The 26,997-nt window shown below is 42.1% G+C and overlaps 1 protein-coding gene across 2 annotated transcripts in view; it reads right to left on the bottom strand.

The window, feature by feature from the left end:
• Positions 1 to 1,233: 1,233 nt before the first annotated feature.
• The window catches only part of LOC121443084 (protein Shroom2-like), a 116,677-nt gene continuing 90,913 nt past the window's right edge, over positions 1,234 to 26,997 (bottom strand). Inside the window, exons 6-10 of one of the 2 annotated variants that reach the window (XM_041644768.1) lie at positions 13,685 to 13,894; positions 9,493 to 10,038; positions 8,339 to 8,501; positions 3,904 to 4,176; positions 1,234 to 1,799 (exon numbers count right to left, since the gene is read on the bottom strand). In XM_041644768.1, the coding sequence (XP_041500702.1) occupies positions 1,533 to 1,799; positions 3,904 to 4,176; positions 8,339 to 8,501; positions 9,493 to 10,038; positions 13,685 to 13,894 (1,459 nt within the window). In that variant the 3' untranslated portion in view covers positions 1,234 to 1,532. The remainder of the gene's footprint in view (positions 1,800 to 3,903; positions 4,177 to 8,338; positions 8,502 to 9,492; positions 10,039 to 13,684; positions 13,895 to 26,997) is intronic. The other variant, XM_041644769.1, reaches the window with a different exon arrangement.

Here is a 26,997-nt window from a genome sequence, read left to right as displayed (position 1 = left end):
ATTCTCTTTGGTGAAGTGTCTAGTCAAGTCTTTTGCCCACTTTTTCCAAATGATTTGTTTTCTACTATTGGGTATTGGGAAGTCTTTTTTTTTTTGGTTTTTCGAGACAGGGTTTCTCTGTGGTTTTGGAGCCTGTCCTGGAACTAGCTCTTGTAGACCAGGCTGGTCTCGAACTCACAGAGATCCGCCTGCCTCTGCCTCCCGAGAGCTGGGATTAAAGGCGTGCACCACCACCGCCCGGCTTGGGAATTCTTTATATAAATCTTTTATCAGATGTATACCCCATGGAAGTGGGTATGCTAGTAAACTTGGAACTCAGGAAGTGGAGGCAGGAGGATCAGGAGTTCAAGGTCATCAGGACTACATAGGGGGACTGAGGCCAATCCAGGTTATGTGAGACTCTTCTAAAACAAATAATAATAAAAATAAAATAAGGAACAAATCAGACACATGATTTACAAATACTTTTTCCTAATCCTTGTCCTGTTAACTGGAAACCAATAGAATGACAGTGTTGCTTTAATGAGTAACACTCCATTTATCCATCTTTCCATTTCAACTGTTAAGGACAAGGAATCTTGAAACTTGATTTCAAATGTAAGTACTAATCACTCCATAGGACCTCTGACAAATAAGAAGATGGAATCTTAAGTCTTAAGGTACATGGTATGTGGCTCATGGTAACAGACAGAAATGTAAAAAGAGACAAACCACCAGTTATCATTAAGGATTGCATACACAAAGTAGTGTTTTGGGGGAGAAAACTTCAAAATATTCCATTGGTCTCTGAAAATAAATAACAAGCAATAACATTACAGGTAGACACACTTTTAACCAAATAATGTCACTTGGTTAGAAATTATTTAAGATGTGACAAGAAGGACACTTAGCTTCTGCTTGTTTGGGTATTTCAAAGCATGCATACAAAGCTATATGATAATTTTATTCTTGGAATGAATGTGTCCAATATGTAGGTTGTTCATTTCATAGTTGGTTTTTAATCACTAGAAAACTGTTCATGTTTCCCACATATCAATAAATTATCATCATCACTGATTTTTACTGGATCAGAGAACGTCACGATGATAAACCAATGAATGCTCACATTATTAAATGAAAAACAGAACACACAGCAGCCGAGGCCTGGCTAAATCACAAGGGTCTTTCCTCTCATGTACCATAGGGATGTATTTGGCATCTACACAAGGGAGGAACAATGGTGTCAGTGCTGCAAAGGAGTGCTTGCATGTATTGTGGGCCCAGCCATTGGACATTCTAGGGGTCCCTGCTGACCAGTAAAGGCTGGCATTCTGTGAAGTCACATGTAATATGAAACTCTGCTCAACAAACCAATAGAAATGAAAAACATAAATCAATCATCACATACTAATAGGACATTATTGCTTTTTTACTAGTCTTGTGGCTCCAGAGTGTGTCTCTCCAGAGATGGGCAAATAGGCTTGGATTCACTCTTGTATTCCCAGGCATTAATTTCCAAGGCTCAGTGTCCAACTTCTGCAGGGACAGGTCTCTTACTTGCTTCTCTCAGGCTGTAGGCTGTCAAACAAGCACTTGAGCTGCTCTTCACCCAGGTGGATTTTATCTTCCAGCTCTCGTTTCTCAATGATGAGGGCTGACTTCATCTTCACGAAGTGTTCATAGTCAGCCAGGTTCTCCTCACTGAGGTAGTTGGCCAGGATATCAAACACAATGCGCTCACAACGGTCCAGGTTCTCTTTAAGCTCCTTGGCATCCTCATGCTGCTGGGTTAGGATCCTCTGTTTCTCCAACAGTGACTGCTGTTGAGGGGAGGGAGACAGAAAGTCCTGTTGAGGCAGGGCTAAAGCAAAGACTCTTGCCAGTTCTTTAAAAGCCCTGCAGCTTTTGGAAACCGGTCTGATGGAATCCTTGAAGTCACATGGGATCCCCATAGAAATGACCAGAATGTAGTCTACATGTGCTTTTAACTATGGCCAGCTTCTCTACAACTCCTCCTTTCCTCACCCTTCCTGAAGTCACTCTTAGGCCCCTCTGGATTTCCTCTTTGTCTGTGCCTTCTCTTCCATTTGCCTTAAAATCAAGGACCAGCAGTTACAGAGTTCTGACATGCTTCAAAGAGACAAAGGACTTGGGAATCCTGTTTGTCCCAAAATTGAAAAAGGGAAATACTATAATTAAGTTGAGCCCAGTGGCACAGGCCTGTAATCTCATCTACTCAGAAGACTGGGGCAGAAAGCTCCTAAGTGAAGGTATGTCTTAGCTGTGAAGTAAATTCCAATCCAGCCCAGACAAATTACTGACACCTGGCCTCAAAATAGAAAGATTATAGGATTGGGCTATAGCATGAAGAGGGAGAGGAGAGGAGGGGAGAGAAGAAGAGGGGAAGCAAGGGGAGAGGAGGGGAAGAGGAGAGGGGGAGTTTATCTTTCTTACACTACAATTGATGTAGCAATTTAACGTCCCTTCCCCCAACAATTCCCCTTCTCTATTTTTCTTGGCCCTCTCCAACTCCAAGCTTGCAGAGTCAACACTATGAAGAGAGGGGAAGGGGAAGGGAGGGGAAGGGAGGAGAGGGAGAAGAGAGGAGAGGGAGAAAGACAGGGGAAACACACAGAGAGAGAGAGAGAGAGAGAGAAGAAGAAGAAGAAGAAGAAGAAGAAGAAGAAGAAGAAGAAGAAGAAGAAGAACAGAGGGAGAAAGACAGGGGAACACACACAGAGAGAGAGAGAGAGAGAGAGAGAGAGAGAGAGAGAGAGGAGAAGAGAGGGAGAAAGACGGGAACACACACACAGAGACAGAGAGAGAAGAGAGGGAGAAAGACAGGGGAACAGAGAGAGAGAGAGAGACAGAGACAGAGACAGAGACACAGAGAGATTGATTGATTGATTGATTGATTGATTGATTCTAGGGCAGGATGAAATTCTTCAACAGAAGGCGGTACAAAGACAAAAAAAAAAGGCCAGTAAAGCAAGACCCAGAGCAAAAGCTGCTGGGAAGTATGTGTGGAGCAGCCCTTCACTCCTTACAGTGTCTTGCTTCAAACAATGTCTGACACACAAAACTTACCATCATTGATTTTAGTTTATAGAATATCCACGTCCAATAGAAACCCTACCAAGTCTAAGATGAAGGAAGTGAAGAAAGGAAGAGATGAACGCACTCATTGTCTTCACATGGCAGGAGCTCAGGAAAGAGGGGCTGTTATCTCTTACACAATGTGGCCTGAACCGGAAACTCTCTTTGGGATTCCCATGACCATAGAAACTTTAGAGTACATCTTGCCTTGTCAGGCCTGAGACAAAGAGATGAGATACCTTCCCTGAAAGAGGGCAGGTCAAGCCAACATACTCCAAATGGAAAACAAGTGGACATGATTAACGTGTTCTACAAATATTGCTCAAGTTGTGAAAATCACACGGATTCCTGAAAGCTACTGAGACAGCAGTGGGAAAGAGCCAGACGTGTTTCATTAATAAAAAGATTGATTTTGAAGTTCCATAATATGCAAAGAACAGAGAAAGATGTTGGGCTGAAACATAACCTATGGAAGTGAGAAATTTATCTTCTTCTGAGTACAAGAAAACCGAGGATACGTGTGACGGCATAAGCCTGTAATGCCCCTCCTCCCTGCGAAAGTCCAGTACCTATTTAATTAACAAAGAGATTGATTTTGAAGTTCCATAATATGCAAAGAACAGAGAAAGATGTTTGGCTGAAACATAACCTATGGAAGTGAGGGATTTATGTTCTTCTGAGTACAAGAAAACTGAGGATACATGTGATGCTTTATGCCATGCACAGACCTTATGAGGCTTCTAAGAGCTGTTCCTAGCACCCCAAGGATGGTCACTCTAAAGCATCCTCACCACTTCCCATTTCCCACATAGACACGTTTGCCAGTACCCGATCTCCAGGAGAAGGACTGTCGTCCAGATTATTGAGTGCATTTTCCACACGGGCCAAGCGGCCTGACAGTGACAGCAGGAGGTTCACCACTTTGTCTAGGTCCCCAATAAACATCCGGAACTTGTCAAACTCATTGGGTTTGCAGACGTCTTTCACAATGGCTTCCACCTCTTCTCCCAGGGCATTGTTGGCTTGGATGTCTTCCAGCAGGCTCTCTCGGGCTTCCCGCAGTACCCGCAGCTTGCGGCCGATGCTGTCGATGAGCTCTTGCTGTAGGGCGCAGGGAAGCATTGGGACATTAGTTAGAATCATCCCAAGCTGGGGTTCTAGGTTAGTATAGCCAAGTCATGCACAGTCTGGGAAGAATTCAGCTAGATTGGGGATGTTAGTCTTTGAGCCATCAAATAACGGGGGATTTATAAAACCAGGGAGAGGAAAAGGCCTTCTGGTTAAATATGAGCTTCCTTGTTTGTGTGAGCCAAAGAGGTAGCTCAGCAAATAAAGGTCTGATGACCTGAGTTCTAATCCTACAACCCACTTGGTGAAAGGAGAACCAGCTCCCACCAGTTGGACTCTGACCACCATGTATGTGCTGTTGCATGCACACATGTACATGTACTTGCACGCTTACACACAAATGTTAAAAGAAATTAAATTAAATGTATATATAAAATGTATTAGAGACAAAACAGGGCTGGTGTATATATAAGTCAGTGATAAAGTACTTGCATAGCATTCATGTGGTTTTTGGGTTCCAACCTCAGCACCACAAAAAATACACGAATGAATCCAAAAATGAAAGAGGAACCCAGGCCTGGTGCTTTATGTCTTTAATTTCAGCATCAGGGAGACAAAGGCTCAAGGATGATGAACTCCAGGCTGGCCCAGGTTATATAATGAGATACTATTTCCAAACATAAAAACAAAAGCTAAATAAAATAAATTCTCATTTGGTGAATGTCCTGGAATGCTAGAGCTACCTCAGTTTGACTCACAGTAGATGCTATTCTGATCTCTATTCGATACCTTGGCTGCTGTCATTTTAAGCATATAAATTAAAGATTTACATACAGAGACAGTTTGAGTCTATATCCAGCACTATTGATCCCTGTCTTTGAGCAAAACAGCTATCACATGTTTTTATTAAAAATTATTTATTTAGTATGTGTGCATATATGCGCACATGTGCATTCACGCATGCAAGTACAAACGAGCCATGGCACACATGGAGAAGTCAGAGGAAAACTGAGGACTTGTACAAGCGAGCCATGGCACACATGGAGAAGTCAGAGGAAAACTGAGGACTTGGTTCTCTTCTGACACCTTGTGAGATCTGGGGAGTAAATTCAGATTTTTATGCTTGTATAAAAGTGCCTCTACCTATATAGCTTTCTCCCAGGCTTGTCATTACTCAAAAACAAAAAAGACCACCAATAAGATCAGCTTGTTAACTCTTCCTCAGAAGAGAGAATAGGGAAGGTCATTAGACCCTTTCCTGAGATTCCAGCCACTTTCTCTCGCACATTTCCTATGAGCATGTAAGACCTCCCCCAATGCATGTGTCTTTGAGAGGGGCAGAATGGTGTGTAGACTAGGACTCCACCTATGTAGCTTTAGGGAAATTGTTACTTAAGCCAGGGTGAGACTTTCCCAGTGATGTGATTGTTCTGGGGTCATTCATGCTCCTTGCAGTAAATCCAGTAAACTCATTGATTCACCAAGCTATATATGGATGAAACCCATCTTTTTGATGCCCATTATGAAAGGAGTTAGAAATGAGGCACCTGAGGACCACTGAAGTTATGTGTCTTAACCACTATGTCTCTTTGAAGCTGCAGGTAGGCTGTTCCTCTTTGTCAGAAACGAAGGAGCCAGGGCATCCTCCTACACATGTGAACTAACGAAGAGTCTATATCCACAAACGATCTGAAATCAGCATTTGCAGTAGGGTCGACACCCTTCCTTTTGGAGCTTTTTTAAAAGGATCAGGTAAACACTATCCCTTTAAAAAGGAAATCTGGTGCACCATGATTTCAGAAACGAAAAGAGTTGCTTTATTCCATGAATATGCCACCTGCCTCATAAATAGTCATTAAAATCCTTTCAAATTTCACAATGAAGAACTATGGGCTACTCGGTGCTTTGGGAAGCCCACCCAATTCATCTTCACAATGTTTGCTTTGCCTAGTTTTGCTATGGAGCCTTTTGCTTCATCTGTCTGTCTCTTAACAGAATTCTTTCAATAAGACAATACTGAAGAGAACCCTAACCAAAATATTACCTTGATACCCTTGATCTATGGTAAATAGGTGGTTTGTTCTTATCTTCTCAGAAAAATTTAACAGATACTGAATACCATGATTCCAGAGGCAATTAGATCTTAGAGCTCTGACCCAATTAATGGTTTTATCCATCTATGGTTTCAGAATTTGAAAAAATAAATTATTGGGAGGTGGTAGAACTATATAGAAGGTAGAGGACTGAGACACTGGGCATGATCTAAGCACTGACACAAGTAATTTAAAGCAGTGGTTCTCAACATGTGGGATGTAATCCCTAGGCTGAGTAAGACTATTAGAAAACACGGATATTTACAAAACATGATTCTGTGCACAAAAATAAATAAATAAAATGTAACAAAACTCATCACGCTCTGTGATTCACCCTGACCCAAAGCAGTGGCCTCTTGACACGGTATTCCAGTACCTGGTGCTCTTCAGAACAAATAGATAGAGCACTATATAGACAAAGGTGGTAAAATTATTTTGTAAATTGTTTTTCGGGGGTGGCATTTCTGAGAAAGGAACTTGCTGTATAGCTCTGGCTGGTATCCAGCTGGTTATGGATCCCAGCTGGTTATGATAATCCCCTTCCTTCTTCCTCCTGAATCAAGGATTATAGGTACATATCACCGCACCTGGATTTTAAAGGTATTTTGGCATACTTTGTAAGGTAGGGAGCCAGAGAATGAATCTAGGACCTAACACATGCTAGGTAAGCAAGCATTCTGGCAATAAGCTATGTCCTTGGCCAAAATATGCACTTCTAAATGCACTGTGCTAAGAAATAACAAAGCCTAATTAGAAAGAAGGAGGAAGAGACCCAGTCAGTCGTCCTCATCAACTTAGATCATGAAACCCAATATGGACAAGTTCAACAGAACCGCCATATATGGGCTACCTGTGCATACTTCAGCATTGCCAGGGCATAAAATAAAAATGTATGTACAGCATAGCCTAAATCAAAATGCTTCAAATTCTATGAATTCTGTTTCATGAAGAAAAACTGTAAATGCTGATGTTTTTAAAAATATGGACACATGACTAGAATAAAGTGTATATTGCTCTAATTCAAAGTCTCTAAGAGATCATATTTGGTTCCCAGAACCCAGAAGGTTACCATTTTCTACACTGAAAGGATTTTTATTATATAAATAGGTCATAATACTCCCTTCCCTAACATTTCTTACATAATTAAGATCAATCTGTGCTATCTTTCAAATCACTGGGTCAGGAGCAATAGCTAACAGTATCCTTGCCATGAATGCCGTGGGTACTGCATACAATGGCCCTGAGTTAACTTCCAACCTTCTTTCTTGGTTCATGAAGCTGAAGCCCTGCCTTTTGCTGCTTCTCCCCAAGACCACCAAGCTCCCACCAAGGGTATCCGTACCTCCTCTACCTTTCCATCACACAGGACACAGTTCTAGGGTAAGAGCCTGCCTGACATTACTCTGTGTTTCTACAATCACAGGCATTTGTCTCTTTCTAGCTATTCACTCTATCCAACTGTCTAATACCTGATACAGTATAGCAAGGGTTGGCAAACTTTTCCCATGAGGGACTAGTGTGTATATATTTTACTACTTGTAGGTTCCATGATTAGTGACAGTCAATATATAAGCAAATGAATGTGGCTATATTTCAATAAAACCTATTTCTAAAAACAGGTAGAGGGTCAGGTTCACCAAGCCTATGTTAGACATGTCTTTTTTTTTTTTTTGTAGTAGCCGTACATAATTCCATAAGAACACAAAGGCCCTTACAGAGGGCTCCTTTCTCCAGTCTGCCTACAGATGGATCTTCAAGGGCTTTGTAGAAAGGCTAGAACATACAATTCTGAGGAAAGGGTTGTTTGTTTTTATTTTAATTTTTTTGAGGAAGGATCTCACTGTGAAGATCAGGCTGAACTTACCGTGCAGCGCAGACTCATTCAAACTCGTCACCGGCCTGCCTCAATCTTCTTAGTGTTGGAATAACATGCATATATCTCTATGCTCAGCAGGTAGGGAATTTTGATTGCATAGAGGAAGGTCTCCTTATTCCTTCCAGAATGGTCCAGAACTCCCAGCTTTAAATGATTCTCTAGCCTCAGCCTCCTTGGTAGTTTTCAATTAAAGCTACTGAGTTGAGGTCAGATTTGTACTTCTTACCTTCTTAACTGACAGGTCGTGGTCCAAGTCACCCCCTGAATACTCCTCAGGCTCCTGTAGGTCCTTCATCTTGATAAGAAGTTCTGCCTTGGGGGCTGATGTGCTGTAATAGGTAGAATTGGTGGCCAAGGACACGACCCCTGGCATGCCTGTGTCCTGTTTCCTGGGTGAAGAGGCAAAAAAATTGCTTTTCCCATCCCAGCAGTGATTTGGATTAAATCCAAGTCCTTTCATGAGCTAGGTAAATACTTTACCTCTGAGATGCATCCTTGGCCCCTAGGTAACCGAAATTTAAACAGATAGAAAAACAAACATCTCTAAAGAAAGAAAATGTTATCAATAAAACATCCTTAGATTAGAGGCAGGCTCTGGAATGGGACTTAAAAGTAGGTGAGAGGCAGGAAGACCAAAGAGACACAGATTAAATACACGTAAAGATGCTAGCTCTCAGGAATCTAAGGCGGGAGGATTTGAAGTTTAAAGCCAGTCTAGGCAACTTGTCTCAAAACAAGACAAAATAAATAAGGCTTATAGCTCAGTGATGACAGCTTGCCTAATATGTATGAAGACCTGCGTTTCTAGTTCAACATTATCAAGAAGTGGGTAGGAGGGAGACAGGGACATGAGGTGGCATATTCCTATAACCCTAGCATTGAGGAAGCTGAGGTAGAAGAATCAAGTTCAAGGGAGCCCGAAGTTCATAGAAAGACCCTACTTGTCAAACAAATAGATGGACAGGCATACGATCTTTATATTGAATATGGAGATTAGATGACGGACACCACACAACTGAGGAAGCAGACTGATGGCCTCATGCCAACAAAGGGTTTCTCAGGGTCAGCACTGATGGTATCTGGGAGCTGTCTCATACACTGTAAGGTCTTTAGTCGTTTCTGCTATGCTTCCACTAGATGTCAGGAGTGTTCCATTCTCCAGTGGGCATCATCTCGCCTCTGCTAAGCCCCAAGCAATCAAATCCAGGTATGAACATTTAAAGACTTACCAAAAAGCACTAAGTACTAGGGACCCCAAGGAAAACCATCACCTCCCCCGAGAAGCAATAATGAATATCAATATGCCCCAAATTCCTTCTTTTACTTCTAAGCCTAGGAGATAGGGACTGATAAACAAGCAGGTGTATGCCATCTACTTACTGGTCCTCTGTGACTCTGGGTGAGGGGACTTTGGGAAGCAGCTTCCTCCGCTGCTGAGCTTCCTCCAGGAGGGATTCATCTTTGGGGAAAATCCCTTCCATCAGATCCATGGTGGTCTTGATCTTCACGCTAGGGTCCAGGATGTCAGCCAAGGACTTATCTTTTCCCACAATCTCCCTGGCTAATTCTTCAGACTTCAAGTCATCCACGGTCTTTTCCTTGGCCTTCCCGTAGTTAAGTGAGGGAGGGGAGGAACAGCTATCTCTGACAGGAGGCGCTGGAGTGCTGGGTGGCTGGGGCTCTGGAGGGCGGGCTCTATGAGGGGCTTCTACCTCCTGTCGTGTGTACACACAGAAGCAGGAGTAACACTGCTCTGATGTCCTCAATGTCTTGATCTGGTCCCTCTCCAGCCCACTGGGCAGTGGGGGCAGCTCGGCTGGGCACGCAAGACTCTGGCGGCTCTCCTTTTCGGGCTGGCTTTCTGAGTGCACGATTTTTATGGGCACCATTTTCACTGTGGTGTTATTGTCCATCACCCGCTCGATTCTGTAAAGACAAGGGCTGTCTTCTTGACATGTACAGGTTTCCACCCGCTATTCACAGGTATCCTAACACAAAGACCCACTGTTAACTAGTCAAACAGAAAGACAAAGCAGAGGTTGGAAATGGTCCCCGTTTAACCCCTCATATGGCCTCTAAATGTCTAGCAGTTCAACTCAAACTCTGCCACACATCTATAGGCATCGGAGGGAGAGGTTCTGAATGACACAAAATCTGTTTAATATTCATTTTTGTTTTCTTATGAAATTGGGCATTGAACACAGGGATTTAAGACAAATGCTCAATCACATGAGCAAAATCAAGCACACTCCTTGATTTTGTGTTTTTATTATGAGGGCAATAAAAAAATGCAGTGCTGGGTGGTGGTGGCGCACACCTTTAATCCCAGCACTTGGGAGGCAGAGGCAGGCGGATCTCTGTGAGTTCGAGACCAGCCTGGTCTACAGAACGAGTTCCAGGACAGGCTCCAAAGCTACAGAGAAGCCCTGTCTCGAAAAAAATAAAATAAAAAACAATAAAAAAAAACATCAAAACCATTTGTTAAATCTCTCTGTTTCACTATGAAGCCTACAGTGGTTCAGTATAATTCTAATGAGTTGATATGCTTATAGGCACCGGAAACTGCCTGTATGAAAATGGTATACAGTTTCTCTATCACAAAGGTCACCTTATTGTTTTTCCTACTGCTATGATAAGAACATGTATGTGCACCCAAACTCCTAGGATTTATTTTAAGACAGGTCTCACTATGTAAGACCATGCCGGTCTCAAACTCATAGAGATTCACGTCTGCCTCCTCAATGCTGAAATTAAAGGCTTTTTCCATGACATCTGGCTTCCCAGGTTGAAATTTAATACCCGAGGTGTGGTCTTGGGAGACAGAGCCTTAGAGAAGTGGTGTGTTGGAAATGGACTCTTCTAAATGGTATTAGTGTCTTTACAAATGAATGTTGGAGAGCTTCCTGCCTCCTTTACCATGTGAAGACACAGCAAGAAAGTGCTATCTATAAACATGTTTCTGAATTTGCCACACTTTGACCTTGCTCTTCCATTCTCCAGAAACATAAGCAAGCCACGTCTGTTGTTTCTAAGCAACTCGGGCTGTGGGATTCCATTGAAGAAGAAACTACCAGAAAAGGATAGCTTCTCTGTAGATTACTAACAATATTGCCAATTGAAAGATGCTTAATTTAAGACATAAAGCACAGCTGAGGCATACACAGAAAGTCCTCTGGGAAGACAGAACCCCAATTGGACAATGCCTCCATCAGAGTGGCCTATAGGCAAGTCTGTGCAGGTATTTTCTTGATTAATATTTTATGTGGGAGGGTCCAGCCCACTGAGGCTGGTGGTCCTGGGTTGTATAAAAAAGCAGGCTGAGCAAGCAATGAGCAGCAAGCCAGTAAGCAGTGTTCCTCCATGGTCTCTGCCTCAGTTCCTGCTCTGACTTTTCTAATGGTGACCTAGATATTGTGAGGTGAAAGAAATCCTTTCCTCCCCAAGTTGTCTTTGGTCATGGTTCTTATCACAGCAGTAGAACCCTCACTAGGACAGAGATGTAATAACAACATCAATGATGTCCTTTCTAAAATGGCTTTTTATTATTTGAGGATTTCATACATGCTTATTCTTTCATCAAGTCCCCCCACTATTCCTTCCCAATTTCATGTTGCTTTTTGTTTTTTAATAAAACTTCCAAGTCTACTTAGTGTTGTTAGTATGTGTTTGCCAAAAGCTTCTCAACAGGGGGTAGGACTTTGTGAAGCTCTCCTCCATCTATGCTGGGATTTGTCTGGCTTAATCTTGCACATGCAGTCACAGCCACTGTGAGCTGATATGTGCAGCTGCCCCGTCCTGTCTGGAAAACAGTTTCACTGTAGTCATTCATTATCTCTGCCTCTTACAAGCTTCCCGGCCACGCTTCCACAATGATCTCTGAACTCGGGGAGAAGGTGTGATAGCATGTCCCATTTAGGGTATTGTGGTGATATTTTGTTTGTGACCTAACAATTAAAGCTTGCCTGAAGATCAAGAGTGCAGACCTAAACCACTAGTTAGCCATGGAGGAGGCCAGGCAGTGGTGGTACACACCTTTAATCTCAACACTTGGGAGACAGAGGCAGATGATCTCTGAGTACAAGGCTACCCTTGGCTACACAAAATTGATCCAGTCTCAAAGAGAAACAGAGCTGGGTGGTGGTGGTTCACACCTTTAATCCCAGTACTTGGTAGTCACATGCCTTAATCCCAGCACTAGGGAGGTAGGATATGCCTGGGTGGAGAAAAGAATAGAAGGCGGGAGGACACAGGAGCTCAGTTGCATTCTGAAGTGTGGCAAAGAAACATTCATTGTAAGGATTTGTAGAGACAGGATCTCCCCTTCAGCCTGAACATTGGTAGGACAAGAACTCTCTAGTGTCTGGCCACTCTGCTTCTCTGACCCTTCAGCTTTCACACACACACCCCCCCCCATTGGTGACTCCAAGTTTTTACTATAAAGACCAATTAGAATTTATGCTACAAGGGTATGAAAACTTGGAGGTTTCATATTCTCTGCAAGAGTTATGGATCTCTATGTTAATTGTCTTCTATTGCAAAAGAAGCTTCTCTGATGAATGCTAAAATGTACCAACCTATGAGTATAAAGACAAGTACTTAAAAGGGAAGATTTAATGCAATACCCTCTTAACAGAATGAGAGTAGTTGGTTCTCTCCTAGAGTCTTTGACCTACCCAGCTATGGGTTCTCGGCACTGTTAACAGTAGCAGGCATAAGTTCCAATTTGTGGAGCAGGTCTTAGATCCAATCAGAAAATAGTTACTTCCACAACATTCATTATTATAATTCCCAGAGTTCACAGCTGGGTAAGACTGTTTATTAGTTCACTCCCCTACCATCAGTAACACTTTCTGGCACTATGAAAGCTAGCCAGTGGGAATGAAACTTTTAGGTCACTACCAGCTTGTTTGCATGTTTTATGATTCAAGCATGTAACTTCTTCAGCAATAGGATAAAGTTCTGGAAGGTGACCAAGAGCAACAGTAATAACCTATAATGGCTGGGGTCTATGAGACCTTACTGAACCATAACTTGAAAAGAGGTAACCTGTGGCACTGGGCTTTTTATCTGGGTCATTCAGAAGTTTAAAGGGGGGTAGGTTGAAGAACTAATCAGTTGATAAGAGTCTTTGGCTATCTTAGCACTTTAGAGGTGAGCGAGAGGCCAAAGGGTGAGGAGTTCAAAGACAGTTTAGGGTACATAGACAGTCTAGGCTACACAGTAAATTCTTGATCAAGTTACATATCAAGATCATGTCTCACAAAACAACAAGAAGAAAGGAGGGAGAGGGGAAAATTTAAAGAGTATGAAAATGCTGGACATTACTCAACTTTACCTAAATATCTTATACTTAGGTTAAAACTGATTTTGATCACTGGCAAAATATGCTTAGTCTCAATGTGCCAGGTAGTAAGGCAAACAGAAATGCATTCAATACAGACAGAGAGAGAGGATCATGATGTCACTAAACTACAACTGGTCATTTGAGCTATGGCTCATTCTCTACACGATTTTTCATGACCAGATTTTACCCCAGTGTTTGAAGCTGTAGCATACTGTCATAGAACAATACCTTGCTGAGTTGTCTTCATGGATAAGGAGGGGAGGCTTGTCTGTCAACTTCTGTGGGGCAAACTGGGGTGAAGGGGAGCGAGAGGTTTCCATGGCTGATGTCTGTCGGTGTTGACGCTTAGAAGAGAGCTGGACTTCTGGTTCCGAGAAAGCTCTCTCCTCATTCACATGCTGGCTGTCTTGTGGTTGGGCACTGCTGATCACAGAGGAGCTGTAGGAGAATCACACACATATCCAGGGACTCGGTAAATGGTGTTGGTAAGGACTTGTTGGGGAGAGCTAAGTAAGAGTCTGTAGGCGTAGTGGACTTGAGATGAGTCACTGAAGGCCTGTGAGACAAGGCTGCCTTCTTAGCATGCAGGGTTGCACACACTGTCTATAAAGTACGCTCCTTCCTGAACAGGTAGGGGTAAAAGGCAACCCTGGACTTGGGGTCCCAAGTCTGACAGTATGCATATTCTTGAGGTAGAGCCCTAGCTTGGTTCAGGCCCTCCTGCAGAGGTTCTGCATCTTCCTGGGAGTGGGACAATTCAGGAAATGTGGAATTGGCTTGTGGGTCCTATAATGGTCTCAGGGCATCTAGAGGAAGATGTCATAAAAATGAGACAAGAATTCTGATTGGGATCTTCTCTAGTCGACCACTTTAGGACTATATGTTTTCCAACACCTTTGCCAACTACCACAAGCGATGTATGTTAGGCTGTATGTGTAACATGTTCTGTATGGAACATGAAGTATTAATGACACGTACATATAGATCTGACACAGACACACATGTATATACCAACAACAGTTCTTTAAAAGAAACACCCCTTCCCCCCAAAAGAAAGAAAACAAATCTCTGATTTAAGAAAAAGAGCAATTCTTAATCTAAAATTGACTTTCGAGCTGGGCAGGGCACAGTATTTGGTAGGCCAAAGGACTATAGGACTATTATGCCTGTGTCCTGCCTTGTGGATGATAACCTTGCTGTGTTCTATGGAGAGGGAAGAGAGGGGAGAGGGGGAGTTTATCTTTCTTACACTACAGTTGATGTAGCAATTTAACATCCCTTCCCCCAACAATTCCCCTTCTCTATTTTTCTTGGCCCTCTCCAACTCCAAGCTTACAGAGTCAAAACTATGAAATCACCAACTGATTTTAACAGCCCCAGTTCATACAAATCAGGTCACAGATAGACACAATAAAAAAGGACCTAGATGTAACAACGTTGAGTTCTGTTGGGACCATATTCAAATCTGTGACTTTAATGATATCCAAGAGATGTAGAATGTAGATAGTGTGATATGTTTGTGTTATGTTGGAATATAGTCGTACATTTATAAATAGATATATATGCTATGGATGCTGTCTGTGCAGATTTATGTCAATGTACATGTGCCAGTGGTGCATATATGCCTGTGTGCTATGTCTCTGTCATGTGCTGTGGATTGTATATGTAGATGTGTGGCGTGACTGTATATGCGGCTATGCCATGTACATATGTATCTTGATCTATACTATTTTTTCTGAAGCAGGGTCTCATAGAGTACCGAACTGTGGATACAAAACCCACAATTCTCATCTTAAAGGGAATAAGAGATAGTTTATTCAGGGGCCATATTTGAGTGACTGCAGCCTGGGAACATGGGTTTAGGTGACCCCAAATTCCACGTTCCAATATGGAAGAAGTTTCAAGAAGTTTTTACAGTTTTACCAAACAAAGAAAGTCATACAAGGCAAGTTTAAAATATATTTGGTGTGGATATCAGAGAGGCGGTTACAGAAAGATGAGGAGATCTGTCCTATAGGCCTGAGATGTTATCTGATGACATTCTTAGTTGTGGGATGGTGGAGGCAAATAGGTCTACTAAGTTAACAAATTACAAAAGGCTTTAATCTATTAGTCATACGATGCTCCAACACAGAGGTGGACAAGGAATTCACAGGGCTAAAGCTAGTCCAAGTAAAACATTCCAACATCTTCATTATTACTACATTTTAATCAGCCAAGCAGCCTCTATAAACAGTTTTTCTTTCCAGGAATTTTTATTGCTACTATGTTAGCCTCACACTTACCATCCTTCCACTTCAGTCTTCTAGGTGCACAGACCAGGCATGTAGCACCTTATCTAGCTTTTGGGCGGGATGTAACCAGGAACTGAACCCAGGGCTTTGTACAACATGCTAGTGTGTGCAATACCACAGCCCCCCATTTTATTTTAAGACAGGGTCTCAGTAAATGGCTCAACTTGTCCTTAAATTCATTCCACAGTCCAAGCAAGCCTTGTACCTATGTGATCTTTCTGCTTCAGTCTGTTGAGTAGCTAGGCTTGCCCCTTTTTCATTCATTTGAAATAAAACACAAGTGACCACAGACCTACAATCCTGGCACTCGGGAGGCAGAGATATCAGGAGTTCAGGATCATCCTTTGATTGCATAATGAGTTCAAGTATAGTTTGGGCAATATGAAGATCCTAAGTAAAGGAAGGGAGCAAGGGAGGTAGCAGGGAGGAATGGATGTCCACAGAGACAAAAATACCTAAGATAATAAGAAGACTTAAGGACTGTGTTTCCTTATGTCTGTATGCTACCCTGAGAATAATGCTGGAGCTGGAAGGGTGCCATACAAAGGAAGGTGGCAAAGGCAACAGCATTCCAGAGTCCTGGCAACTAATATTCAGGCTAGGTATGTGGGGGAGTTGACCCTGCTGCGGGACCACGGTCTGTACCCTGTCACTTGTATTTTAAATAAACGCTGATTGGCCAGTAGCCAGACATGAAGTATACGTGAGGTGACCAGGCAGGAAGTGGAGGTGGGGCAATGAGAATACTGGGAAGAGGGAAGTTTCAGTCGGTATTGATGACCCAGATGCAGAGGAAGCCAGACACAGAACAAGCAAGGTGTGACTTTCTTGCCAAAAAAGGTACCAAGTCACGTGGCTAACACAGACAAGAATTATGGGCTAATATAAGTTATAGAGTTAATAAGAAGCCTAAGATCAATCAGTTTATGTAATATAGAACACTGTGTATTTCTCTGTGACTGAACGGCTGCCTGACCAGGCAGGACTGAGTGGGACAGAAACCTTTGTTGGAGGGAGGAGAGAGCCACTTGTTGATTCCGGCTGCTTAGCCCTGAAATAATCACACAGAAACTGTATTTATTACATCACTGTTTGACCCATTAGCTCTAGCTTCTTATTGGCTAACTCTCATATTAATTTAACCCATTTCTATTCATCTGTATATCACCACGTGGCAGTGGCTTACTGGCAAAGTTTTGGTATGTCTGACTCTGGTAGCTCCATGGCTTCTCTCTGATTCCACCCTTTTTTCTCCCAGCATACAGCCTAGCTTTCCCAGCCTAGTTCCGTTCTTCCCTGTCATAGGCTCAAAGCAGGTTTTTATTCATTAGTAGTAATTACAGCATCCAGAGACATCACCTTTCCCTTTTCTGTTTAAATAAAAAAGGAAGGTTTTAACTTTAACATAGTAAAATTAAATATAGCAAGACAGGTATCAAGCAAGAATTACAGCTACAATATTTATATCTAGTTTATCTTTAATCATAACTAAGAAAAACTATAACTATAAATTTTTCAACTCCATCAAAGACTCCAGACCTAAGTAAACATAAACTACATTGTAAGCAACTTCCAAAACTCTAAAAATGACAGAGACATCTCACCGCCTGGACAGTTACCCAAAGTTCTTCTGTATCTTTGGGGCATCCATCTTCAGTACACAGGTCCGTAGTGTCCAACAGACTTTTCCATGAAGAAGGAAATTTCAGTCCCTTTCTTCTGTGTCCTGCAGAATGTCTTACCGACTCTTTCATGAAGCTGGAACCCCAAAGGATCATCTCACCTTTAGGCAAGTTAAGCAGTCATTTCTCTGTGGATCCTGCATATCCAGTTAAGTAGTCCAGGCAAGGATAGTTTCTTGCCCAAATGGCTAACCAACTCCATAAGGAGGCTCTTTGATGCCCATCATCCTCTTGAAGTAACTTGGTGCTGCCAGGAGCAGATATGTCTCATTGTCATGAAAAATCTTAAGTTCTTAAACATTTTGAATGCCATATTTTGAAGGTCTAGTGAAAGATTCGAAGAATATCTATCTAACTGAAATGTATCTCTGTACATCTAGAAAATCTAACTAACATGACTACAAGCTTAACTATTATAGATGACTATCTATTAACCTATATTTCTTAATTATACATTACATTTCTAAATGAACTGCACAAACATGATACCTTAATTAAGAGAAGAAATATACACGTAATAAAATCAACCTGAAATTTGTATCAATAAGCCAAGATCCACACCAATTATTCACATCTATATCACCCCTCACCAGGTGCAGAACTTGGGAGAATGGGTTCTGAGCCTTGCCTGGGCAGCACAGTAGAGTTGTTCCTATTGATGGTGGGATGGGATGGGGGATGGGGTGAGGTATATGTAGGTGATGGTGAGCTTGGGAGCTCCAGCCCTGCCCCTTGTCTGTCATATTGTGCTGTGGGCAGGGGTGAGATGTTCCCCTTTACTAACCATGATGGGTGAGAGCTATAACATTTGGGAGAGTAGTGGTCCCTGCACCTTACCTGGGCAAGACAGTAGAGCTGGCCTTGCTGGTGTAGGTGTGGGAGAGCTGACCCCGAGGGCATAAAAGCAGCTTATGTTGCAAGGGGTGAACTAGCTGGGGCAATGTCAGAGTTCACCTTGATGGTGAAGACAGGGGAGAGTTGGTGGGCTGACCAAACTTGCAATTACCCAGGCTCAAAACTAGGGTTGAGTTGACCCACCCTAACATCCATTCCATCTGGGATCTGCTGAAGCACGCCAAGGGACCAATCCTGCAGACCTAAAGCTGCTGTATCTCTATGACACAGGACAAAAACAGGATATCCAAGAGGAGTTCAGGGTGAGGGCCCAGTATCAATAGTGTAGCAGAAACTAGAGGTTTCAAACCAGACCAAGTACTCTTTGCAATAAACACTTGCAAGTAGATATATGGATAAATGATTAAATTATGACTGACTGACTACAGCTTCCATGATGAGATCTTTCTTTTTCTTCTTATTTTCTCTTAAATTTTATTTTACTTTATTTTGGGGGTTACAGGGCAGAGGGTGTATATGAAAGTAAATAAAAAAAAGTTTTAAAAAAAGTATTTCTAAAAGTAAAATGGATGCTATCCTACAGATTTATCAAAGTAAACCAGGACTATAGGAACACATGGTCATATTAAAACTATCAAATCAGAAAAGGACTGCAAGATGGCTATGTGGTTAAGAGTGTTGCATACTGCTTTCCCAGAGGACCCAGGTTCTGTTCTTAGCTGCCACATCCACGGCTGTCTCGCCTGTGTGACAAAATGCCTCTCAGGTGGTGGCTGTCTCAAAATGAGGGGCTCGTGCTTCCTGGAACTTGACCCCTGGCGGCTCCTTGGCAGTCTGCTCGAGTTGTGGTGCCTGATTAGCCTCAACGACCTCGTTCACTTTGTTCCTGGCAATGGTTTCATGTATTGGCTCTGCTATCTTTTTCTTCTGTTCTACTTTTCTCTTGACAAAAACTTAATCTGTTCAAGGAACCAGGAAACATTCCCAACGGAGAACTGATGCGTCAGTTCCCTCCCTTGATTCAGGCCATTAATGTTATGATTAAGACTCCGACTTGCTCTCTGGGGGAATTTATGGATACCCTAGAACAGAAAGAGCTCATGATAGTAGAAGATGGGTAAATTATGAAGGAAAACGTATGGAGTGGCATGCGTTACCATTTATGGAGAGGCCAGCCAGAATGAGAAACCCCTGGTGCATTTTAGATAGGAAAGAAAGGCAGCCTATTCTTGATAACATGAAGCCAGCCATTCGATATTGGAGCAAACCCTGGGGGTGGAATCCTGAAGAATGGTGTTTGGGTTACCTTGGTTACCTTGAGGGCAGATATGATTTAGGGCCATGAGAAAGCGCAGTTGGTTAGTGGTGTGAGACGAATTTCAAAGAAAAGCTCTGCCCACCTGGCCTTGACCATAAGACTTGCTGAGAATAATCAATTGTCTGTAATCATTTTTCTATGGAAGCTTTTATGTCTGCCAACTTCCTTCTGTAATCTCTTAAAAGTGATGCTTGAATTTTAGTAAAATTGCAGCAGATTCAAATCTCATTAGAGTTGTGTCTGTCATTCGCCGAATCCTGGATAATCCTAAGCCTTCACCCCTTTTCTCCCTCGGTCTTCGATCTCCAAGAGAGTCAGTCCACAGCACTCAGCACCAATGTATGGTAGCTCACAACCACCATACAGTAACAACCTATTTTTCAAATCACATAGGAAAATCTGGTCTATGAACTTACTGGGCACACCAGATAGAGGCAGAATTGAGACACTCTCAGATGGACCTTAAAAGGATGCCTATGGCCCTGCTACCCTATCCTCTGATGACCCAGGAGATGTATCAGAGACTCAGCTGGCAGAGGATTCTTGAGTATTCCAGAAGCTTCACTGAGATTCAGTCTCTACCGTTGAAACGATCTACTTGTTTTGTCTGCCATCTGTTTGTGGATTTATTCTTCCGTCTTGACCTACTTCTATGGCCTTTGCACTCATCACGTTTACAGCTCAATTCCACACTGATGCTTGACTCAAGCCTGATTTTTCAGCTTGACTGACAGCAAACCTTCAATGGAGTTCACCATAGCATACTCATTCCTACAGAGACCCTTTATGCTGATGGGAGTACTAGGTAAATTCCTGCCAAGGAAACTGATGACACACTTCATAAATTTGTTGTTTTCAATAAGTGTTGCCATCACAGAAAGGCACAAATGTGTCTGTTCTGGTATAACATGTTCAAGTCAATGTGGGAAAACATTCAAATGCTCTATAAAGTCTATTAACCTCACTATTATATAAACTGACATATCTGATCCTTCTCTGGAGACAGCGAGTCCCAGAACTCCATGGGAAGTTTCTGCATATGACGAATGGTAGTTTTATTTCCAGACGTCATCTGCTCACCACAGCAGCTGAGAAATCTGCATTCAATGCTGTCAATTTCTGTTTTCTCCTCCCTGCAGCCACATCTTAGACACATCTGTCTCCTTACCACATGGGCCACTAGGAATGCCAATATCCATGTTCCACCCTAGTACGGGACTCTGAAGTGGTCTTACAGTTTGTTTCTATTTAGCCTCTACTCCTCACCCAGCAGGAAGGGTGCTTTCTCCAGCTATTTTCTCCAGCATCTCCTTGGCCACCCATTATACATATATATGTGTGTGTGCGTGTATGTGTATGTATGTATGTAAATACCAGATGGGCAGTGGTGGCGCATGCCTTTAGCCCCAGAATTCAGGAGACAGAGGTACAGAGGCAGGCAAATCTCGGAGTTTGAAGTCAGCCTGATCTACAGAGCAAGTTCCAGGACATCCAGGGCTAGAGAGAGAGAGAGAGAGAGAGAGAGAGAGAGAGAGAGATATCTAATTACTCTTGTTGCTACCACTCACTTTCAGTCACTGTGAAGAACGTTACACAAGGGGAAGGGGGTACTTTTTTACGATGCAAACAGCTAAGTCCTTGATGGAATAACCTAGTATATAAACATTCCAACTTAACTAAATGGGTTTTTTTACTGCCCTATTATCAAAAATCAATTCACTATTGTTTTGCTAATAGAATTTATAACTATCTTTATCAAGGGTGATGGGGAAATTTTCCTAATAGTTTGAATTTGTTAATGAAAATACTACAGGGTCTTTCTTTCCCATCCATTCTTGACTTTTGGTGTGGACAGGAAGAGGACTCTGAATTATCATCAGATATTACTCTATCAATGACATGGTGTCTAAGGCCTGAGTAAAATATGAGTCCCATCTGATTTGGGATTTTGCTGGCAGATGCTTCTAATCATGACCCAGGGTAAACCGGCCTTATATCATCTAACTGGTAAACAAGCCGGAGGAAGCTTCATTCCCTTTCAAAAACACGGTCATCACAGGCCATACTGTATCACACAGGTGTGCATTAGTCAGATTCTTGTCACTGTAATAAAATATCTGATAAAATATGGGAAGAAAGCTTTCTTTGGACTCCTCATTTCAGAGGGATTTTGGTCCGTCATAGCTGGGGATGACATGGTGAAGAAGTTCGATGGCAGTGGGAATATATGAGAGGCCTTTTCATATATTCATAAAGAACAACAGAATAAGGGGCAGGAATAACCTTCAAAGGCTCACCCCACTTCTACCAGTTAGGCTCCACAGCCATCAAAATTGTGCTATGAGCAGTCACTGATTTTCAAAACAGAAGACTAGGGGAGAAATTTCAAATCAAACCATAAGTGGGTAGCTATAAGTTCTCTGAGGCACAGAGATCCCATGGTATAGGAGAGGATTTGTATGGAGCTCCTCTGAACCAGGGATCTTGGGCAGATGCAACAGTTGCTCTGAGATGAATGGAACCATCCATGGTTCTCCACGACAGAAATCACTATGCACTCCTTTCTAAGACACAAGGCATACATAGCCCAGACTGAACACACAGAGCTCAGGCAAGACAGTCTACTTGTTTCCCAGATGGTGGAAGTGTTTGAGAAGGATTAGGATGTGGCCTTGCAGAAGGAGGTGTGTGACTTGGGGAAGGCTTTGAAGCTTCTCAAGACCTGTGTCATCCTCAGCCTGTTCTTTCTCTGCCTCCTACTTGCAGGTAACGATGTAAATTTGGAGATGTTCTTGCTGCCTCTGAAACCATAAGCCTAATTAAACACTTTCTTTTATAAATCACCTTGGTTACAGTGTTCCATTACAACAGAAAAGTAATAAAGACACTAACGTACTTTTCCTCCTTTCATTTAAGTATGATGCAAAAATTCAAGAATAGCAGCGTGGGCTAGAGAGGTGGCTCAGTGGCCATGGCAATTGATGAGCAAGTGGGAGGACCAATAATCCCACTGCTCCTATGTTGAGGTGGGAGGCAGAGGCAGGAAAATCCCTAGAAGTTTGTATGTGAGTAGCCTGATATAAAACAATGAGACCCTGTTTCAGACAAGGTGGAAGGTGAGGACCAATGTCTGAGGTTTTCATCTGACCTTCACATGCATCGTATAAATTACACACACACACACACACACACACACACACACACACACACACACCAGGAGCAGTTCTACAACAGTTCCATTGGCTGTGGGTATAAACAAAAACGATCTGGGAAAGGGTAGATTCATCGTCCATTATATATAGCTAGTCCTACAGCTTAGAGGTATGTATCAGTCAGATCTCTGTGTAGAAGTCAGGCAGCTAGAAGACGGGACAAGACGTTCCACCTACAATTTTCCACCACCTTTCCCACATTCCTGATAATTCTTAGCAGTCACAGAACACCAAAGAGCAACCAGTTAACCAACTGACCAATCAACAAAAGCACAGACCTCATCAAGAACATTTAAAGAGCATGAACATTTAAGAATAACAGTACCAGTTATGTTCTTAGAAATTAATCATCAGACTTCCTAGAGCATACGCTGCTGTAGAATAGGGACTGTCTGATTATCCTGACTGCCAAAGCATGGAAACAAGATGGTTGAGTGTCTCTTATTGCGAATGTTTGGGGGAAAACATATTTGAATTTGGAATTAAAAGATTTTTTGTACTATTTGCATATACAGGTATGAAAAATAAAACACCTACAGAATGGACGTTAATTATAATCATGAATGCAATAATGCTAACTTATGCCATATTTACTATTTTTGGCACACCTGCATTTTGACTGCAAGCCATCACAATATAATGTATAATGTTGTCTATTGTGGCATTATGTGGGCAGAGTTTCTGATTTAAGATAATTTTAGATTTCAGGTTTGTGGACTAGGGATGATCAACCTGTATTTGCCAAATTAACAAATTATGCGAATGATAACAAGGAAAAGAACTATTTCTACAAGTTTTGGTCAAACTCTTGCATCTTTTCATTTCGCAGTTTTCTTCCTCTGGGAATTTTGGAGAATGTCTTTAAGACAAGGTCTCACTATGCAGCCAAAACTGGTCTCAAACTTGTAATGGAACCCAGGCAAGCCTGCCTGAACTTCCTAAGTAGTTGAGATAGCAGATGTATACAACCATGCTCAGTCTCCAAACTTTTGTGTCTTGCTGGATGTCCTTTGGGGAAAATGCAAACCCAGCAACATCCTGGCATTGACATGTGTTTACTGCAATGCTTCTTTGCTAAAGCTTTTCTCTCTACGCTAGTCTACATTTCTCATGCCATGTGGGAAGAGTAATTACTTTAGAAGACCAGATGAGTTTTATTTCTCCAATCTCTTTACAGATGGACTAAAAAGGTTTGCCGTTTCCTTGGGATTTCATTTTAGATTACAGAAACTCAGATGCCAAGTAGTAATGAAGTTGATTTAGACAAAATGATAAGTCATTTGTGGTTAAATGGGTTGGGGGAGTAGACAGATTAAAAAGAGAAATTCCGCTCATAAATGATGCAAACTCAGATTAACAGGCACTGACTTTTAATGCTATCCAGTAATTATAGAGGGGGTGGGGAGTAGGCCGGGAAATTCCTGCTGTGCAAGCATGAAAACTCGAGTTTGGATCACCAACATCTTTGTAAAAGCCGGGTGTGGTGATATGTGTGTGTGACCCCAGCGCTGGGAGAGGGTTGGAGAAAAGAGTGTCTCTGAAGATCACTGGCCAGCCAGACTAATCATATTGATGAGTTCTAGGTTAAGTTAAGAGACTGTCTCAAAAAATAAGGTGGTCTGGTCTACAGAATGAGTTCCAGGACAACTAGGGTTGTACAGTTAAACCCTATCTTGAAAAACAAAATAACAAAGTAGAAAGTAATAGACACTAACATAGACTTTTTCACTCTGCATGCATGTATGTATGTGTACACACACACACACACAAACACACACACACAAACACACACACACACACACACCCCGCTTGAACCTGGAAATTATAATAATCTATTATAACTGCTGTTCAAATATCCCAGTGAACTAGCTGCTTTTACAAAATACATTCTGAGATCTGTGGCAAGGCCTTTCTCATGTCTGCAGCCCAATCACATCATACTTGCTACTAAGACTAGAGGCACCAAGGAAGTGGGTTCTGGTTAAACTTAGTAAGAAGGCCAGGAAGAGCATTAAATAGTGAAGGATTACATGCCTCCATATCTATGTCAAAACCAGTCCTCCAAACAAATTGGATGTCAAGAAAACATTATGAATCTGTTTTGCAAAACTTCGCCTTCCAAATTTCTTCTCTCCCACTTTTCTACCCACTCCATGTAGATATCAAATGCTATATTTCTGGCATTTTAATCTTTGACTCTGCATGTCCCTTCCAAAGGAAATAATCATTATCTATAAAAATGGTTTCACTGAATGTTCCCTGGCACCAGGCCTAGGGTGAATCTACCTATGTTCCCCCAGTGGGAACAACTTCCAGAGCCCTGGGCTATGCCTTCAAAATGATGTCTGTGAAGTCCCAATTGGGTCAAACAACACTGTCCTAGATGAAACTGAAAAAAGGCCAGGAAAGTTTGTTTTTTAAAACATAGTTTTCCAAACCACATCACATCCTTAGCCACATAAACTCTTCCTGGCATTCTTAAATGCATAATAATTCTCTCTTCCCATTAATCTCTCTGCCGTCCGTCCCTCCCTCCCTCCTTTCTTCCCTTCCTTTATTGAAGCAGGATCTCAGGTGTCTCAGATTGGTCTTGAGGTAACTATATAGCAAAAGGTAACCATAAACTTCTGATTCTCCTGTTTCCACCTTCTACATTCCGAAATTAAGGTATGCACCAGGATGTCCAGTTTCTGCACTACTGGGGATTGAACACAGGGCTCCTGGATGCCAGGCAAGTGCTTCCCTAATTGGGGTATATGACTAGCCTAATAGTCTCCTTATATCCTTCACGGTGTTTATAAAAGGAACAATTATACACACTTTGTTGTTGCTTTATTTCCCCTTTGGCAATACTGGGAACTGCAAGTATCTAGGGCCACAGGCTATGAGACGATCACTCCACCACTGAGCTATAATTCCAATCTGCGTTTTACTTTCACATCAGTTGCCCAACCTGGACTTGAACTTGCATTTTCCTGCCTTAGTCTCTCAAGGAGCTGAACTAAAAGCCTGGTTAACACCAGGCCAAGTCACTTGTGATTTTAAAATTCTAGTATATGCCTTGCTATGCAGAACAGGGGTTAGCAAACTAGACGTTTTAATCCTTAGTTTGTCATGTCCTTTTCATTAAGAAAAAGTATGGTTATTAAATCACTGGTGTGATGCATGGTTTATAAACAAAGTTTTATCGTAATATACTAGTCTAGAAAAATTTGGTCCTACTGTATGAAAACTTTCCCCAAGACACTGGAAGACCTATGAAAGGGAGACAGGCAGGGGCTGGAAAGATGGCTCAGTGGTTAAGAGCACTTTCTGCTCTTGTAGAAGTTCTAGATTCGAATCCCAGCCCCCACATGGTGGTTAAGAAACATCCATTAAACAGTTCCAAGGATCCAACAGAAATATACATGGTGCACATATACACACATGCAGGCAAAACATTCATATACATAAAATAAAATAATCATAATTTTTAAAGAAAAAAGAGAGACAGATAAATCTAAGATTGTACAGAATGTAAATCGTTGAGATATTTACTAATAGAAGTGTAGTCACAGGTAGCAAGACCAGTTGGAGACCTACCATTTGTGTCAAAAAGGAGGATATATCTAGTGACTTCATCCTATACGTAATGTACCTGTTTATCTTAATTTAATATCAAAGAATCAGGAACATCCCTGGAGTCAGGGTGTGGAAGTTTGAAAGTAATTGGCTATCATGAGCTCATACGGAGAAGCATTATTAGGAGGTATGACCTTGTTGAATTAGTTGTAGCCTTGTTGGAGGAAGTGTGTCACTGTGGGGGTGGGGCTTTGAGGTCTGCTATGCTCAAGCTACACCTAGTCAGTTTACTTCCTGTTGCTTGCCAATCGAGATGGAGGACTCTCAGTTCCTTCTCCAGCACATCTGCCTGCACGCTGTCATGCCCCTCTGTCATGACAATGGATTGAACCTCTGAAACCATAAGCAAACCTAATTGAATGTTTTCTTTATAAGACTTGCAGTGGTCATGGTGTCTCTTCACAGTGATAGAAACCGTAACTAAGACACAAAGTCTGGTTTGCTTATTTGTGGTATATAGGGAAATGATATGAAAGAAACAGATCAGGGTTATTTAGTATCAACCACGAAGGTGATGAGCGAAGATGCCAACCATCAGATCAAGCTGAATCCCTGCACC

Source organism: Microtus oregoni, unplaced genomic scaffold (assembly GCF_018167655.1).
Source record: "Microtus oregoni isolate MIOR12 unplaced genomic scaffold, Mior012 000099F_ref0000060, whole genome shotgun sequence".
NCBI lineage: Eukaryota > Metazoa > Chordata > Mammalia > Rodentia > Cricetidae > Microtus > Microtus oregoni.
This window is presented reverse-complemented; position numbering and strand designations above follow the sequence as displayed.